Source organism: Rhinolophus sinicus, linkage group LG04 (assembly GCF_036562045.2).
Source record: "Rhinolophus sinicus isolate RSC01 linkage group LG04, ASM3656204v1, whole genome shotgun sequence".
NCBI classification, from domain to species: Eukaryota; Metazoa; Chordata; class Mammalia; order Chiroptera; family Rhinolophidae; genus Rhinolophus; species Rhinolophus sinicus.
In genome coordinates this window covers 41,736,176-41,753,103 of record NC_133754.1, presented here as the reverse complement: position 1 = coordinate 41,753,103, position 16,928 = coordinate 41,736,176, and the positions used below count along the sequence as shown (strand labels likewise).

The window sequence follows — 16,928 nt, the reverse complement described above, 5'->3', positions numbered from 1 at the left end:
ACCAACAGTTCCTAAAACTAGTGTCCCTTCTCACATCATTGTACACAAAACAGCAACTAAACAAGGCCTGGTTTAAGAAATTCATGCTTCATTTCCCATAAGATTTGATATCCTTGAAAACAACCACTTTTCCTATTATCCATTCAACATACAATACAGTTCATCATTTAAATTACTTGCAAACCTACATATACTCTATTTCATTTGAAAACAGGTCATTCAAATTGTTATACTATATTAGAAATTTAACGTGAAAAAGGGATTTAAAGACTAATCCTAAAACTGTCAAATAATTCAAATATGAGAAAATTAGCCCTAATAAAAAAATACAACTACTGCTGGAGAAAACACATCAGAAAGCCAATTATAATACAAATGATGTTGTAAACAGTGGTAGCAAGAAGCAGAAAGACCACCCTTGCCAATATACCAAAAATTTTTTATTCTTGCTCTCAGCTAACCCAACTCTACACCACCATTCATTCAAATTTCCACTGGGCATCTACCAGAGGTTAAAATAATACAAAAAGACAGTATCTATCCTTAAGAAGTTTACAGCCTTTTGAACTGGAATGTGACCTTTGGAAAGTCACTAGAGCACTCTGTCTCCTTCTGTCTAAATGTGAATAGTAACGTCCATCCCCATTTCACAAGTGAGGTTTAAATGTCACAAGAAAGCACCATATGTTTAAGTGACAAATAAATGTAGACATGGATTTTGTTTTTTCATTTAGCAAAACTATGTAAGTGTAATACTGATTTTCTTATGAAGCAAACAGATGACCCTATCATTTCAGACATGCACACCATTCAATCCACCACTTTAGATATTCATTTATGCTAGATATACCTGAGACTTCTATAACGTCTATCAAAGAAATGATTTCAGTCCCCAAGATTCATTTCAGACCCATGAACCGTAAGACCATTCTGTGGGAATGAGAAGCAGGGCCATCTTCACACCTGCACTGCAGTTTTCTCTAATGATGAATCTCTAAACAAAACTTGTGTCTGACTACTTCATAACATTAAAATAGATGCAACTGTTTCAGAAGACTATTTGAAAAGTGTTAATAAACACTATTCCTAAAATTGCACTGTTTTCAACAGATCAAGAATATTTCCCAATCAGTTCTAAACCTTAAAACCCCTGCCAAAAAAATATTTATACACCAGCGACAAAAAAATCTGCAAACCAAATCACTGATAAATCTATACCACAAAGTAGAAACAATTACTGTGTGCTATGCAGTTTTAATATACAAATCTTTCATTGTGTAATAATATAATCATAAAACAAACCATGCCCAAGTAATTTTCAAAATGTACCAAGTAATTTTTCAAAAATGAAAGTGGAAGAAAGGGCATCACAACCATAAATAATTTCAGCTGTCACGTTGTAATAAAAATGATTCCTTGATACTCCAATGATGCTAGCCGAATTCTATTACATACTGTAACATCGATTTCTAATCAAGGGAGAAGTTAAAGAAACAAATTACATCACAAAATTTAGAAGCTGGGAGGTATAAACATTTTTATGAATAAATAAACTTTTAATGAACTTTTTATGTAGTCAGTTTAAAGCAATGTGTTAAAACATGGCTGACATTTTACCACAAAAGATCAGCACACATTCTGCAGCAACACAGCTCTATGACCTACGGCAGTAAGTAACCAACTTGTTAGTCTAGAAGTCAGGAGAACTGGACTAACACACGGTAGTTAGAGCCTCTCACCAACTCACTGGGTTACCTGTCTCAAACCACACAGGTCTTCCTCAGAAATTATGCTATGTGTACCATTTGCGAATCATTGCTACTCACCAAATTATGAACAAAATGACATAGCTATTCGAACTCTGAATGCACCAACAGTATTTCACTTTCTCCCTTTACTGAATTTCACAAATAAATTACTTTACTTAAGCTTTATTAATTTACACTTTCAGTAAAGACAGTAATATTTTATTGGGTGTTTTGGGGAAGAGCCAACTCAAGAATTCTTGTATGGCACTGAAGCTAAAGAAAAACGAGCAGTCGTTTTAAACTACTTTAACAGTGTGCCATAACCCTTAATGTTTCTGCTAAATGTGGGATTAAAGAATGCAAATAATGAAATATTAATATAGGTAGAAAGTATAAGTTTCTGCAAATATTCTCATGGTAACAGGGAAAAATCAATATACTTTTAAGACATGCTTTATCTATGACAGTAACTGAAAAAAATTTAATTACCACGCTGCAGCACTGAAGACAGCTCAAATCACCAGAAAAAGTACAAGCTTTGTAACAACATGGTCATACAGTAAAGGCCTCTAATGAAAAGCCACTTTTGCACATTGTTGTGCCAATTAACTACCACTACCAAGGTTCAGTTAATTACTAAAAAGAAAAAAACCTTCCTAATAGAAATTCCACATAATTAAGAAAAACCTTTCAACATATCAAATCTGTTTTCAGAAGTCTTAATTTTCAGAGACACCAAAAGTAGGTTTATTTATATATATCTTACATGTGATTGTACCCTATTTTCAAAAAAATCTTTATATACATTATTCTCACCTAACCTCCACAAAAATTCCTTTTTGGATAGCACAGTAAAAACTGCTAGAAATCTGCAGGTAACTTCTTTAAGCCTACATTTTCTTGCATAACTTGACCAATGTCACAGTATTATCAAGTGGCAAACCAAGATTAAAATCTAGGTTTCCTATTAGTATTCCAGAGAGCTAATAACATCAGTAATAAAAATGAGTTCCAGAAAAAGCATGAAAAAACAAATTTCCAAACCAAAATCTAACTTAGTTTATATAGTAAATTACAACAAAAGGATGATAATTCTTCTGGTGAGCACAACTGTATCTTATTAAAAATATACCACCTCATTACCCTGCAGGTTGACTCATCACTGTTAACCATCCCAAATGAGGGTGAAAATGTATAAATAAATTTTAAAAGGACTCAGAAAAGTCAATGTCAAAAAGTCCTAGCACAAAAGTGTATGCAGTAACTCATAAGAAAACCCTTTAAGACCTCACTTAGAACCTATTTATTTAAAGATGTGCTACATACACATACACACTATATATATATACACACATATACCTATATGTGAAATACACACACACACACACTCTTTCTCTCTCTCTACGGAATGGAATATTCCTCAGCCATAATAAATGAAAACTGGCCATTTGTGACTCATGGATAGACGTAAGGTATTGTAATGCTAAGCAAAGTAAGTCGAACAGAGGAAGATAAATACCGCATGATCTCACTTATATGTGGAATCTAAAAAACAAAGCAAATGAACAAACAAAACAGAAACAGACTGACAAATACAGAGAATAAACTGGTGGTTACCAGAGAGGAGAAGGGTGGTATGACAGGTAAAATCAGGAAAGGGGATTAAGAGGTACAAACTTCCAGTTATAACATACTCGTAAGTAGTCATGGGATGTAACAGACTCATACATCATAGGGAATATAATCAATACTGTAATAACTTTGTATGGTGACGAGATTAGTCGTGGTGATTGTTCTGTAATCAGAATGTGTAATGTGTGAAAAAAGTGAATCACTCTATGTTGTATACATGAAACTAACAGAATATTGTATGTCAACTATAATTCAATTTGAAAATTTTTAGTTTGAAAGAAAGAACCTATTTATTGTGGTCATCTCGTTTCTCATAGTCCCAGTAGATTGAAAGCTGCAGACAGGTGATGCTACAGACACAAGCAAGGAGCAGTAAGAAGCAACCGCCTAAAGAGTAGTAGGAGTTAGACCAACACTGAAGAGGCAATGAACTCCAGGAACCCCGAAGGGCCTCGAAGTAAAGTAACTACTAAACTGATGATCTCAAGGCATCGAGAAAATTAAATTATACTCAGTAAAATCTTTTAAGAGGGCAGAAAATTACCTTGAGAAAAGTTTTCTGTCAAAATTATCTTAAATTATTCTTGGTACTTACAGTTGTAAGTCTGTTACCTGAAAAATTCTATGATAGACACTATGCATTCAAGTGTTAGGCATTTATTTTATTAATCTATTTCACTCAGAATCCTGCAAATATTTCTAAATGTTTTAAACACTGAATAATGTTTATTTTAAATGTTAACCAAAGAAAAGTTATTAATTAGAATTCACTAAGATGTCCACTGAGTGTTTTGGTTCCAAGATACAAACCTACTGCAGCATGAAACTGCGATAAAGCATCTGCTAGCTGTCCAGCTGCAAGTAATTTCTTGCCCAATTCAAGATGTTTCTCAACATCTGCGTTTACTCCACATTCAGCACCTAAAAAAAATTTTAAAAACGTAGTTAACTTTTCATGAACCAAGATTTAATTCTAAAGAATAAAACGTTAAAAGTGTAATCATCTGCCTCAGACATCTATCAGATGTGAAAAGTCCCAGAAGCTGAAAAGTGATCTAGAGAAAGCAAAAATGAAGCACAAACTGTGCTTAATTTTGTAGAGTATAAGCAACCAAAAATATATGCATATTAACCCAGTCAATGAAAAGATGTAACCAGTCTATAAAATATAAAGGAAGCTGAATAACACAGTAGTAGTAAAAATATGTTAGACAACAAAATTAGAATTGCTTTGTTCAACTAGAATCTCACCACAATGAATATTATCAAGTCCGTTATAATATTCAGGTACTTACTGAGCATCTACAATGTACGTGGTACTGTTCTAAGTATTTGGGATAAGTGCACAAAACAGACAAAAACCTCCACCATTCGTGGCACCTGACATTATGGTGGAGGAAACAGACATAAGAAATACGGGAATTATATAGTATGTCATGTGAAAAGTACTTTGGAAAGAGTAAAACCATGGCAGGGGGGTCAGGAGCGCTGGGGCTCTCAGTATTACATAACGTGGTGAAGGGTGGGCTTCACTGAGAAGCTGACAGTTAAGCAAAGACTTAATTGAAGGAAGTGAGGAACTCAACATGCAGATTTCCAGGAAAAGGGCTTTCCTAGAAAAGGTGCCAGGGCCCTAAGTAAGGCGCATGCCAGGTATGTTCCAGAAACAGCAGGGAGGCCGTGACCGGTACCAGAGTCCCCAGGGGAGAGAGCAGTACAAGATGAGGTCAAAGAAGGAGCGGGCCTGACGATGCATGGCTCGGGTTTCTCTCCAAGTAAGATGGGGAGCTACGGAGGAATCGCGAGTGAAATAACGTGATCTGGCTGACCAGGCCAACAATCAGTGCGCTGCCTCTGCTTGGAATTCACCCTTCATTACTTGGCTGTAAAACATGGACTGGAGTTTTTAACCATTTCTTCTTTACATAGCACATCACGCTCTGTCACTGAAGGGGCATTGCAGGAAGGACAACTCCAGGTTTCCGTTGCTGCCTCTACTTTTTCCTGGCTTCTGCTGCATGGGGCACCTGAGGAGACATTGAGGGGTCCTCAGCCCTAGCCACATGCCCAGGGGACCAGTCCCTCAACAACCTGGCAGCCCTGACCAGGCACCGCCTGCCAACGAGGACACCATGCATTCCAGACTTCATACCCACACCAGCACCCCAACTCCTCCTGCACACAGCTCATCAGCTTGAGGTCACCTATACCTGACAGGTTTGTTACCTGCTTGTCCAGCGACTGTGGACCAGCTCTTGCCCCAGCAACTCAGCAAACTTTTTTACCAGCAAACTTAGGCTGCAGCTATACCTTCTCCAATGAGGTGTGAACCCCAGCCAAGTGTAGGGGGTCCCCCCTCCAAGTTGGCCCTTCCTGAGGGACTCTCAGCCTTAGAATATCCTTTAGAGTTCCCTTTACATTTTTATAGCTACTCCCCCATCATAACTTAACAATTCTTTATATTAAAAGTTCTTTTTAAATTACTATGTGGTTTCTGTATCTGAATGGACCCAGACTTATACCCAACTGGTACTGGAAGTGGTTGCAGGAGATAGACCCACAAAGACGGGATTTGAGAATTGGATTGGACATGCCCTTGAGCTTGAGTGCAGCCCTGAGCTCCTTGACAATGAGAAACAAAATGTTAGCAATCCATAGCAGATATTGGAATCACAATTAATCAACCTGTCAATTGTGGTTGATAGTTATCAAGTGCTAACTGAGGCACATGCCTTGGAAACTCAAATGGCTGCTGCTCTTAACCAGGAAGGAGCGGAATATGGGTGGATTCTTTTCAGTGCACTGGAGCACTGACACAAAGAAAATAATCTCGGTCTAACTCTCAGCTCAAGTCTCGGTCTGAGAGCTCCCATGGCAGCACTAAAACAATCTGAGGTTCATAGTCACAGAGCTAATTTAACTGAAAATAAAACAGAAAATTTAATTTTGAGCGTTGATGAATTAAAATAGGTGAATTCACAGTCTCACCAAGTTTCTCTTAAATTTAGGGCATGCATTAGTAGTAAACAATGGGATCCTAAAACAAACTGGAGACATTTCGTTGGACCCAAACGAAACTAACCAACTTAAACCCCCAAATCCTTCTGAACCTCCCTTAGCAGTGGGAGCAGCTTGCCTTCCCATACAGGAAGAAACTAGCCTTCCCCTTAAAATTCCTAGGATAACCTTACCTGGGGGATGCCATGAAAGGGAAAGCTCCTTCTCAGTCAGACCTACCCTACCCACTCCGGATGTCACTAAACAGGTATATACTATGACCAAATAAAACAGCTTACACACCAAAAGGATTGCAAGACTGATGGTAAACTACTAGAAACCCACGGAACATGTGTAAGAATGGATTCTAAATGTGTCAGACCAAGGAAGGTGAAATATAACACGACATGTGGTCTAACTCATTGATATGTGCCCACTTATTAAATAGCAGAGGTCGGCAAACTAAATAAAATTTACTGTAACACAGCCAGGCCCATTCATCACACAATGTCTATGTCTGTTTTCATGCTACAATGGCAAAGTTGAGAAATTTTGACAAAAACTGCATGGCCCGCAAAACCTAAAATATTTACTATCTGACCCTTTACAGTCAAGATTTGCCGACTCCTGGACTAGAGATCCCAGATTTATTGTGTTAGCTCACGCAGCTGGAGGCGGCTCTAACAACTTACTTGGTTGACTGACTGAAATTTGGACTCAACAAGGGCCTACATTTAATAAAGCTGCGATTCCAGAGTTTCCCTAGCATAATAAGGAAGAATTCAAGGGTTTAGATAGGAAAGTTGGACTGAATTTTTCATTTGTGACCTACACACCAACCTCCCCACCTATGTTTCACGAGAGGGCCCAGCAGACACTCCAGTTACTCGCACTGAGAAATTTATTAGTGGACCACGTGCAGCCTGTCCAAAGCTCTGTGGTCACGCCCTTTTGTGAGACAGGCATGACTATGGGGAATGCCACCATCGAGATGCTTTTCCTGATTTCAATAGGAAAAACAGGATCCTGGAGTAGCTGAAGCTTAAGCAGCAGCACTTAACCATCACAGACTAGATGGGCACATCAACCACAAAGGGCATCCACTACAGAGGAGAATCTTAATAATCTGGTATAAAATGACATGCTTTGTGGTATCAGTCAACTTCCTTCCCCATCACACCAGTGCTGGTGCAATGGACCCATGAACAAAGTGGCAGTGGCAGCAGGGCTGGAGGCTATGAACTGACTACTTCTTACCAAAGGTGATCTGACTAAAAGCTACTGCTCAGTACTTAATCCACCAACACTAGAGAACAAGCTTGAGTTCCCAATATAGCACCACGGGGAGAAGGGGAGTAGGTGGGGGAACAATCCTGCCGCCAGGTGGCGGATGAATTATACAGGTTCTCTTCCCTAAAGGGTCACCTTCACAAATGAAGCATATAGATTTGCCTGTAGCACTCCCACAAGCACCATTATTGATAAGATTCACAAATCGCATTATTTGCCATCATGGCTTTCCACACAGCTTGCATCTCATCAAGAAACTCATTAGGGTAGCTGGTTAGCTCAGCTGGTTACAGCATGGTACTGGTAACACCCAAGGCTGCCTGTTCGATCCCCACATGGGCCACTGCGAGCAGCTCCCTCCTTAGGGGGAAAAAAAAAAAAAACTTTGTTTCTAAATAAAAGATAAAATTCCTCTTAAAAAAAAAAAAAAGAAGAAAAGAAACCCATTTACTCATTTCACAACAAAGAAAGTGCAGCAATTTGCTCATGCCGTGGAACTAACTGGTCTTACAACATTCTCCTTCACCCGGAAGCGGCATACCCATTTGAAAAGTGGAATGGCAGCACTAGTTAGAAGACAAAAACCTGAAAAACTATTTTGTAGGCTACTGGTTCTACTTTCAATGACAGACCATCATATGGTGCTATCTCCCCCACAGCCAGAATATATGGGGCCCAGAATCAAAAAGTAGAAGTGGGAGTGACTCCTCTCATTATTCCACCTAATAATCCACTTGCAAAATGTTTGCTTCCACTCCTGGCAACTTGAGCTCTGATGCTTTGGAGTTCTTAGTCCTCAAATGGACATGTTTCCATAAGGGGACATAACAATGGTTCCAATGAATAGGCAAATGAGACTGCCACCTCACCACTTTGTACTCATTATGTCACTAAAACCAACAGGCAAAACAAAATTGGAAAAACTGACCCACATTACCAAGGAGAAACAGGGCTGCTGCTGTACAGTGGCGGCAGCATCAGGAACCCAGGGGTCCTCTATGGGCTTAGTACTTCCATGCTCAATACTAAAGGTTCAGGAAAACTATAGCAACCAAAAAAACAGAACAATTAAGCACTCAGAACCTTCAGGAATAAAGGTTTGGGTCACACCATCAGTATAGAAGCCAGAGTAACTGAGGGTCTAGCTGAGGGCAGCAGTATGGAACAGGGAGCTGGAGAAGGAAACCGTAGGTACCAACTACGACCTCGTGACCAGACACAAGGACCGTAGTGGCTGCATATTTTCTCCTGGCTTTTATACACGAGTTTATTTGTATATAGTCAATCCTCACAATTCACAGATACTGTATTGGTGGCTTTGCCCACTCTCTAAAATTCATTTGTAACCCCCTAAAATTCATTTATGATCCCCAAATTATACTCAGAGCCTTGGCAGTCATTTGCAGACATTGCAGAATGGTGAAAACCTTGAGTCACTCGAAGTGCAAATTCCCAGATGAAGGCAAACACGGCGATACTCTGCCTTCTTTTGGCTCTCATATCACAAACATGGTATATGTAGGGACATATTTTTGTGCTTTTTGTTGGTGATTTCACTGCTTAAAGTGGCTCCCCAGTGTAGTGCTGTCTAATGTTCCTAAGTACAAGGGCTGTGATGCACCTTTCACAGAAAACGTGTCAGATAAGCTTCATTCAGGCATGAATGATAATGTTGTCGGCTACGAGTTCAGTATTAATAAATCAATAGTATAAACTGAGTAAAATATTTTTAAACAGAAACACACACAACACAAGGTAACATTTTGATCTATTGACAAAATGCAGTGTGACCTGAGGCTTGCAGGATCCTAACCTTGTATTTCTCGTAGGAGCAATGGTTCAGTATTAACTAATTCAGTGTTTGCAATGACTTTCTGGAACGTAACTACCACAAATAACTGTAGTGAACTGACTATATTGACCATATTTTCTCTAATTTCTGTTTTTATTTTATGTGCGAGTTGTTGGGTTAACTTTACAATTAAGTCTTTATATAATGCCAGGAATGGATTTAGAACTGTGTCTTCTCAATTGGGGTCTGGGTGAGAAAATTTCTTCACTTGTAACAAGAATAGCTGTACCTTATTAGGTAGAAAACAGAGTTGTTTTGTTGTACTGGCGTTCAAATATGTGCAGAAGGGTATATGGAAAGTCAGCAGCCAAATCATTTCTTTCCCAGTGAACACAATGTTAAGTACTCAGGGTGCTAAAGGGACACTGTAAGGGGAAAAATCAGAACAGTGGCCACTCGGGAAAGTTGGAGACAGGATAGACTGAGAAGGGGCAGGAGACTACTGTCGGCAGGTGGTGATGTTCTAACCTTGATAAAGGCTTACAAAGGCTGATGCAGTTATCTACACTCAGTAAATATAAACTGAAAATATGGATATTTTATTGTATATAAATTTTACTCCCAAAACAGCTGATGATGATATGCACGTTAAAGTACTTAGAGGTATGTGGACTGATGTTATTTTGAAATCTATTTTTAAAAAAGAATGAATGGATATGTAGAGAAATGCCCAGATGGGTATGTGCTAAAGCAGGTATAGTAATTATATTAGTGGTAGAATCTAAGTGATGGATGTGAGTGTACACTATAAAATTCTTTCATCTTTGCAAAATGTTCAGTAACAAAATGTTGGGAAAATATAAAATAAAGTAAGTGTTATGATGATGGAAACACACACAGGGTGCTGTGAGGGCACGAGTCAAGGTACCTAACACCTACAGTTAAAATTAAATAAATTTTAAAACTCAATTTCTCAGTCACAGTTGAAGTGCTGGATAGCTAGTGGCTAGTATATGGGCAGTGCAGATGATACAGAACATTTCCCATCATCACAGAAAGTTCTATAGGACAGTGCGGGGGAGGAGGAGGAGTTACCCTGAGAGTTCCCCAAAAACCTGAAGGAAAAATGGAAAGAATATTACCCCTGTGAAAAGGCTGAAGAGGGAAACCTACATTCCAAACACAAAGAACATCCTATCTAAATGCCGAGCAGTTAGAAAATTAACGAGGTTTTCAGAGAAATTAAAGGCCAGTATTTCAGCTAGTTGCCCTCTCCATCATGATTTAATTATTCTGGGGTGGGTCACTTTAAGTGCTAGGTGATTACAGTAAATAGCCAGAAGGGGAGAGGGAAACCAATAAGGTATCTGTTACAATAATCCAGCCAACATTATGATGACGTGACTGTGGAGTAGTAGCCATGCAGAGAAAACAGACTGCTTAGAGAGGCGTGAGAGAGAGAAAAAACTACGCATGGATGTGTCACAGTCTGGACACAGAGGTCAAGTGCAGAAACAGCAGGAGTCCAGGTAGATACTCAGCAACTATTGGAGCAACTGAATTCCTATTTCATCTAGCAATACGAGCAAACATGCTGAATAAAATTCACTTTATCTTGCTATTTGCCCTACTAAACAAAGTACGTTTTTTGGCTTTTGGTATTCCTAGTCTGCAGTTTCCGTATAGTGTCTCTTTACCTTCGCTGCCTGTTGGAACCATCCATACAAAAAAGGAAGGGAGGGCCAGCCCGGTGGCTCAGGCGGTTAGAGCTCCATGCTCCTAACTCCGAAGGCTGCCGGCTCGATTCCCACATGGGCCAGTGGGCTCTCAACCACAAGGTTGCTAGTTCAATTCCTCGACTCCCACAAGGGATAGTGGGCAGCGCCCCCTGCAACTAAGATTGAACACGGCACCTTGAGCTGAGCTGCCGCTGAGCTCCCAGATAGCTCGGTTGGTTGGAGCGCATCCTCTCAACCACAAGGTTGCCGGTTTGACTCCTGCAAGGGATGGTGGGCTGTGCCCCCTGCAACTAGAAAACAGCAACTGGACCTGGAGCTGAGCTGCGCCCTCCACAACTAAGACTGAAAGGACAACAACTTGACTTGGAAAAAAAGGCCTTGAAGTACACACTGTTCCCCAATAAAGTCCTGTTTCCCTTCCCCAATAATAATTAAAAAGAAAAAAAGGGAAAAAAATGAGGAAGGGAAGGAAGACATCTTAACTTGATACCCTCAAAAACTTAGGGTCCTGCAGAGCCCTATTTGTTTTGGGCAACAATGTAAGGATGGCTAACCTATTTAAGAGTGTGTGGGTAACATCTGGAGAAATTAGTTGGGGGTTTTCAATGGGCTGGGAAAGCATTCTTTTTAGCATTTAAAATGAGGATATAGGCTCCTGCTCTGTGAAAATTCACTGTGCAATACAGATTTAGAAACTGATCAGATTTATATAGAGAGGGTCACCTGTAGTTCCATCCAACTCCATACCACATCCAGAAACATAATCTACTTTTCATAATGAAGATTATGGAAACTAATGTGTTTCATTTAACAAGTGTTACCGAATATATATTATATGTAAAACTGGTGATGTCAGCGGGGTAGTAGATGGGGGGAGGGGAGTTATCACTGTGTGAGGGATATAAATATAAATGTGTAACTATTACATTGTTTTGTACACCCATAACTCATAAAAAAAAATACCTTCAATGAAGAGAAAACTGGCTGATAAAAATAACCTCTTACACTAAAAAAAAAAAAAAAAAAAAGTTTTAAAGAAAGTAGACCACAGGGACTCAATCAGGACAGCCAACCAAGTACAGGAGCCGACCTTCCCACATGCTTCCATTCTAGACATAGTGGAAGTTATTTCAAAAGACAAATGCATATAACCTTGCCAAAAAAAAAAAATTTTAAGATGAGGGCCTTCAGAAAACAGAAATTTTAGAAAAACACTCAAAACACAGAAAGGACAGGATTGAACCGGTGGGCAAAATCACAGCCAAGCACCCTCCCAGGAGAAGCATGCCACAGAAGTGTCTGCAATTCTCTGTGTGCTCCAAACTCTGATACAGGGGAAAGGGAGGGGCCCTCGGGAGGTCCCAGCCTCCAGCCTGGCAATCAGTCCTCTCCCACAATCAGCATTCAAAGACTGGCATTGGGCAATTCTGAAATACAAAGATGATCACAAAACCAATCTTAAAAAACTGACACCAAATAAGAGAATTACGGGGGGAAAGTTAGTGGCATAAATAGAAAAAAAATTGTAAAAATGAATATAATTGACATTCTTACAAATTTAAAAGGACGCAACGTCCACAAAAAAGAAAAAGAAAAAAAAAAAGATGTATCTATGCACTGGCTGCTCTTGCAATGGGCAAAAAGATAAACAAGATCATTTCTAAGTGCCATGACAAACTGTCTTATACTATATAGACAAAGGGGTCATTATCCCTGAGAAGATAATCTTTGAGTTAAAACATAGGGGTACAGGGGGATTCTGAATGACCAGAAGCCTCCAGCATACCAAAATATGACCAGGCAAGGAATACAAAACAAGTGCAAAGGGTTTAGGCAGAACCAAGCTCAACTTCAAGGAATTAAAAGGAGGCTCCACCCAGCATGTTAAGGACAGAGGATGCAGGCAAGATGGATCACATTGGGCTTGCAGGCCATGATAAGAAATTGTGATTTTATTTCTAAATGCAAAAGGAAATCATTAGAATGGGTTTTAGCAAGAAACTGACTACATGATTTACATTTTAAAAACATCTCTTAAGCTGCAGTGTGGAAAAGAGATTAGAGGCAGGTAAGAATGGAAAGAACTAAGGATAGCAATTTGCATTACAGTATCTACTGATTTCATTTATGTTTTAAAAAGAAGACATGATATGTATTGCGGAATTGTCTAACTTTTTCCAGTAAGAATGTATTCATGTACTACTAATGTTATAAAAATTTAACAGACTGAGGAATGTGTTTTGTTAAAGATGTTGCTGATCAAATAGTCAATTGCAATAAAAAATTCTTGAAGAATATTTGCAAACACTATAGATATATATTTTACAATTAAGCAGCCAATTAAGTCAGGAAAGAAAAGCAAAATAAACCTGCCTCAAACATTTTTGTTCAACTTTAGTTCAAAGGTATAGCATTATAATCTGGTAGGTACTTCTGGGAATATAGGTGATAAGTGATATAGAGTCTAAAATTTTAAAGTCCTTAGTTTTTATAGGTACTAAAATATTTATGAATGAAATGATAGCAACTATGTTTCAAAATCACCCACAGGTATAGATGAAATAAGATCAGTCATGAATTGGTAATTGTTGAAACTGGGAGGTTGGTACATGGGGGTTCTTTAAACCACTGCCCACTTTTGTAAATGTGTGAAAATTTTTCATAATAAAGTTTCTTATTAAATCACTTTAAGGGATTAAGGATGGGGAAATTAAAACAGTTAAAGAGAATTCATTTTCATTTTTAAAGGTAATTTGTAATATAAACTATGTATATCCATAAACATTTATAGTTTCTAATGAAAAAAAGATTGTGCATCACTCATGTAGAGAGAAACATGTGTACAGAAACCATGGTAAAGTTATAACTACAGAATGAACAGGGGATCAAATAAGAAAGGTGAAAGTGCTGAGTGTGGACTATGGAATGATCCAGCCCATTACAGTAGAGACAATTTCAGGGACATGTGTGTTCTCAATGTGGAGTGGGGGGGAGTCTTCAAAATAGCATGAAGATTGCAAACATTTCCCTATTACATTTTCTCAAAGAGATCAGGTCAATGTACTGAACAGAGGGTTCCAGATTGCTTGAGGAGGGTAGAAATATGGGTGTTAGATAAACCCTTAGTCAAAATGCTTTCCTTATCCAACCATGAAAATATACAACATGAAAGATGTAACAAAGAAGGAATTAAGAACCTACTGTGTGCTGGATACTTTCAGTGTCTTTCACTTAATTTTCACAACCCTAGAAGGTAAACATTTCTCATACTTTTATAACTGAGAAACTGTGGCTCAAGGAGGTTACGCATTCTGCCTGAAGACTCACAGTAACTGTCAAGACAAGATCCAATTCCAAAGCCCAGCTTTTCAGCGCAGCGCATGATCCTTTGCCCCACACAAACCAGGCTAAGCTTTCCTCAGTTACCAAACCCTGCATGATTCACTCACTCAAGCCATCATTTCACGTAACCTTTCAGCCACAATCGTTTCCAACCTCACAGGTTGAACCTGAAGTCTAGCGGGAGGCAAAAATGCATGAGCAAAGTTCTTTGAACTGCTATGTCAAGTTATGTTGGGCCAGACATTCTTCAACAAGAGTTGTGTACTTTCCTGCTTCGACAGTACTTGGAAGGAACCAGAGCTCGTCACCCTCCCCCCGGCCTGGTGCCCTCAGAGGACCTGTCCTAAAGCGCTGGCAAAGATGACCACCTCCCCCACAGGTGCGGATGGCAAAGACAACTGAGGCCTCCCCCATAGGTGCGCCAGAACTACCCGCAGGACTCAGAGGCCGCCATCAGCCCCACATCAACCTGGAGCGCCACGCCTCCCACAGCTACCTGTCCATGTCTTACAACGTCCACCCTGATAGTTAAGTGAGGACCAACGACAAAACAAGTTTGAATAAAAATACACTGAACTAGAAACCCGAAGTATCTCTTTTCAATCATCCTGACCTAAAAAGTGGTTTAGTCCACACAGCCAAACTGAAAAGAAATGACTGAGTAGTTACGTACATCTGGACAATGATACCTGAACAATGCACTAAAATCTTCCTAAATAAACTAGGAAAATAAAATCTACTGTAACCAGATTTGCTCAATTTCAATAGACATTATCTGTCTTTGCTTCAACTAACTGTGAAGGCATATATGTTGTCATGGGGTTCCTTGCTCAAGGAATTTCAACTCGGAAAATAAGTTTAGAAGAGACTATGCAAAAACAGCTGAAATAGTCAACTTTGCTCATCATTTAAAAAACATGTATTGCACATTCACTTCATTTCAACATGTTTTAGTTGCAGAGACAAGAGCTCTTTCCATATACCTTATATTGTAGAGTGGACAGACAAGAAAAATAAATCAGATCATTCAGACAGTATTGTTTTATGAAGAAAATACAAGAAGCTAAAAGGAGAGTGTTAACTGAAGGAGAGAGGGCTTTTTACATCGTGTGTCAAGGCAGGCTTCTCTGAAACATAAATGCTCATTTGAAGATCTCAGAAGAGCTTCCCAGACTGTGGGAACAGAAAGAATAAAGACCCTTAGAAATGAGCCCAGCATGTTGTGAAAGCACAGTGATGGACGGGAAGATTAAGATGAAAAGACGCGTAAGTAAATAGGAGTCATATATGCAAGGCTTTGCTGTATTAGGGGAGTAATGTGTTGAGGAGAGAACAGAAGATAGAAATAGAGACTACCAACAAGTCTCTAAAGTTCTGCTGTCCAGAGAAGCAAAGATACAGTTCAATAGTTAATGGGACACGTGACATCAAAGAACAGTTTAAGATGCAAACACTACAGCACATTGTAATGCTGATGTCAACTGTCCAGCAGTGAGGAAGAAAGTAATGACACAGGATGGAAAAGGTAATTGTAGGAGCAGTATTTTCAAAAGATGAGAGGAAATGAAATCCAGGGATTAAGTGTAGGAATTGGATTTTGCCAGGAACAGAGGAGATGCTTTATCCATTTAAATATTAGAAAACTAGCAGAGTCATGCTGCGGACTTTCCTAAAATCTCTCAAAAGTTCACAAAACCCAGACAAGCGGCATCTGGCTTTGGCATGTCTTGTACCTCTGGCTGAGCAGACCTCAGCCCAACACTAGTGACAGGCTGTCTTAGACACAGCTTCGCCTCTCAAGACACTTCCCAGGCCAGCACGGGCAGTGGCTATTTGTGGACTGCTTTGTGGATCATGCCCAGTGGCCCCAGGCAGGGCACGGGCTGCAGCCAAACTCGGCGTGCAGCAGGTCCCCTCCCTGTGGCCAGCTTCGGACAGAGACGAAGCATCACCCCGCCAAGGACAACACACTCAAAGGGCAGACTGGGCAGGCACCAGAGCTCCACTAAAGCAGATCCCGCTGTAGGATCAGCCCCTGCACCACAGCTCCCCCACTGTCGTCACAGCAGGTCCTCACAGCCAGTCAGTGCAAGGGTCAGTCCCTCCTACTGATGTGCAAACAGCAACCAAGGCTCAACTACAAAAGGAGGGCGCACCCAACCACACAAGGGACACTCCTGGAGCACCTGGCTCTGGCGACCAGAGAGACTGTGCCATTGAGCCCCACAGGATACCTACTACATGAGGCCACTCTACTAAGACTGGGAGGCACAGCAGCCCTACCTAATACATAGAAACAATCACAGGGAGGCAGCCAAAATGGGGAAACAAAGAAACTTGTCCCAAATAAAGGAACAGAACAAAGCTCTAGAAAAAGAACAAAATGGA

At 39.7% G+C, this 16,928-nt stretch overlaps 1 protein-coding gene across 1 annotated transcript in view; it reads right to left on the bottom strand.

The window, feature by feature from the left end:
- Positions 1 to 16,928, bottom strand: part of DNAJC3 (DnaJ heat shock protein family (Hsp40) member C3) — a 64,873-nt gene that overhangs the window by 41,367 nt on the left and 6,578 nt on the right. Inside the window, exon 2 of the mRNA XM_019737175.2 lies at positions 4,191 to 4,301. Within this exon, the coding sequence (XP_019592734.1) occupies positions 4,191 to 4,301 (111 nt within the window). The remainder of the gene's footprint in view (positions 1 to 4,190; positions 4,302 to 16,928) is intronic.